Here is a 2317-nt window from a genome sequence, read left to right as displayed (position 1 = left end):
TTTTCAGGGTTTAGTAGTACCTGGAAGATGCAGAGGGGAAGAGGAGGTGGTGATGATTTATTTGATTTCGGCGATCCTTTCGCTGGGTTTGGCGGTTACGGTGGCCACAGGAATTTAATACCTAGCCTCTTCGGGGGAAGAGACCCATTCGATGATCCTTTCTTTAATCGCCCATCTGGGGGAATGTTTGGGCCTAGCATGTTTGGCCCCAGCATGTTCGGTCCTAGCATGTTTGGCCCCAGCATGTTCGGTCCAAGAGGGAGCTTCTTTGGAGATGCTCCTGCCTCTGGGTTTGTTGAGCATGAACCACCTCAGGCCAATAAATCAGAAGGGCTAGTTATCAAGGAGTTAAACTCTGATGATGAGGAGGTAGGAGCAGAGGATGAAAAACTGAAAGCTTTCAAGGAGAAGAACGATAATCCAAGGAAACATTCTAGGTCGAGTAAAGAACCATATGTTGAGGACCCAGATGACGAAGCTGAAGGTAAGCTGCTTTTGTGATAGAGTTGGTGATTGTGTGTGATAATCTTCATCTGAAAGCAGTTTGAGGTCGCTTTGGAAAATCTAAACTGGGTTTATGTGCAGGGAGGAGGAGCAAGCAAATGCAATACAAGAATGACTATAACAGGGCTGATAGAGCACAGCCTCAGGCTCGTAGTTTCAGCTTCCAGAGCTCCTCTGTTACTTATGGTGGTGTTGATGGAGCATACTATACTTCATCGACAGCCAGGAGGACTGGCAGTGATGGAGTAAGTGTATTTCTTTCTTTAGTTTTCTAATTCCTGCTTTTTTATTGAAGGTCTCATGTTCTAGTTCTTTGGGATCAGGTGATGATAGAAGAGAGCAAAGAAGCGGATACAACAACAGGTCGAGCAACACACAGGATGTCTAGAGGACTTCAAGATAAGGTATTTGTGATTTGTTCTTATTCTGTCTTTCCTTAATGATTACTTTAATATTTGTTGGTTTTTTTTCCCTTATTTATACTTTCCATTTCTGCTGAGTATGTAGTGCATCTGATCTTTATACTTTTGGAAACTGTCTTCATGCATGATAGTATTGTCTAAATTTGGCTGAAATGTAATGTTTGTATTTTTTCCTGTAGGGTCATTCAGTTACAAGGAAGCTTGATTCAGATGGTAAGGTGGACACCATGCAGACCTTGCACAATTTGAATGAAGGTATAATCCCTTCGTCCATATCAATGATTCCTAAATATGTAAGTCATAGCTGTCAAGGTGTTACCTAGGCGCCCTGTTGGTGTCACCTCGAGTTCTTAACTCCTCCAATTCCTAGGGTCGCGTAGATGCTGTGAGAACTATGGTAATGTTACATTTGCTCAAGTTAACTCGATGTTTAAATGTGTTTTCTCAGATGAGCTTCCGGGTTTTGAGGAATCTTGGCAAGGGAATGCTAGAAAGCATTTGCCTGGATGGAGTGAGGGGTTCAATAGGCAGGCAAATACAGGTAAAATTTTTCAATTGCCACAAAAAATCAGATGATTTTTTGTTTGCAATGGACAGATCTTTTTCTTCTTCTCTTTTTGTTTGTTTGTTTGTTTGTTTTTTGTTTAGTTGACAAACTGGCTGTGATACTCCTGCATCCTTTAGAAATTTTGCAAGAGTGTGGTCATGGTATTCAATATTTTGACGCTTGCTTAACCAAGAAATATGATAGGGCCAACAAAGGAGTTGGTTTTTTTGAATCCTTGCTCCTATATTTCCTTTGGTAAGAAAGGAGCCTACAATTGACATGATTTGTGTTCCCACCAACCTTTCCTGGGCTTGTTTATTGCCATCATGTGCTCTAGGGGCTTGTCTGGGATTTTATAGTATTTGGTTGTGTGCTTCTTCTCTTCCTGCTTGGGATAGGCCCACATCATTTAGTTCTTTTCATGCCCCAAACATGAGATCCTCTTCTGTTGCTGTTACATTAGTATTGCAAAATGTACTTGTCTTTGTTGACTGATGGGAATGCATGGTAGGTTACTAGGAAAAATCATCTGGGGAGTAGTAGATTAGCTAAAGGTGTTAGGAAGATACATTGACTCAGTAAGAAATATGTATGGGTGAAGATAGTTGGTGCTAGAGCATCTTTTTTTTGGTAGGGGGTGGTGGGTGGAGGATTAAGTTTCTATTATGGAAAGTATAAGGCTTATCAGTAAGGAATGGTTCTTGCTTCACTTATGGAAGAGTTCATCTGGAGAGTAGTAGATTAGCTAAAGGTGTTAGGAAGATACGTATAGGTAAAGATAGTTGGTGTTAAGAGCATTTTGGGTTGGGTTGGGTTGGGTGGGGCGGGGGGTGGGGGGTGGGAG

General features: G+C 41.6%; 1 protein-coding gene across 2 annotated transcripts in view; it reads left to right on the top strand.

Moving 5' to 3' along the window:
• LOC122061918 (myeloid leukemia factor 1-like) overlaps positions 1 to 2317 on the top strand; it is a 4848-nt gene that overhangs the window by 671 nt on the left and 1860 nt on the right. For both annotated transcript variants that reach the window (XM_042625482.1, XM_042625483.1), the window contains exons 2-6: positions 8 to 484; positions 586 to 749; positions 828 to 908; positions 1106 to 1181; positions 1375 to 1467. In XM_042625482.1, the coding sequence (XP_042481416.1) occupies positions 28 to 484; positions 586 to 749; positions 828 to 908; positions 1106 to 1181; positions 1375 to 1467 (871 nt within the window). In that variant the 5' untranslated portion in view covers positions 8 to 27. The remainder of the gene's footprint in view (positions 1 to 7; positions 485 to 585; positions 750 to 827; positions 909 to 1105; positions 1182 to 1374; positions 1468 to 2317) is intronic.

This window comes from Macadamia integrifolia, chromosome 14 (assembly GCF_013358625.1).
Source record: "Macadamia integrifolia cultivar HAES 741 chromosome 14, SCU_Mint_v3, whole genome shotgun sequence".
In the NCBI taxonomy this organism is placed as follows: domain Eukaryota; kingdom Viridiplantae; phylum Streptophyta; class Magnoliopsida; order Proteales; family Proteaceae; genus Macadamia; species Macadamia integrifolia.
Note: the sequence above shows the minus strand (reverse complement) of the source record. Positions and strands in the feature narration are given on the sequence as shown.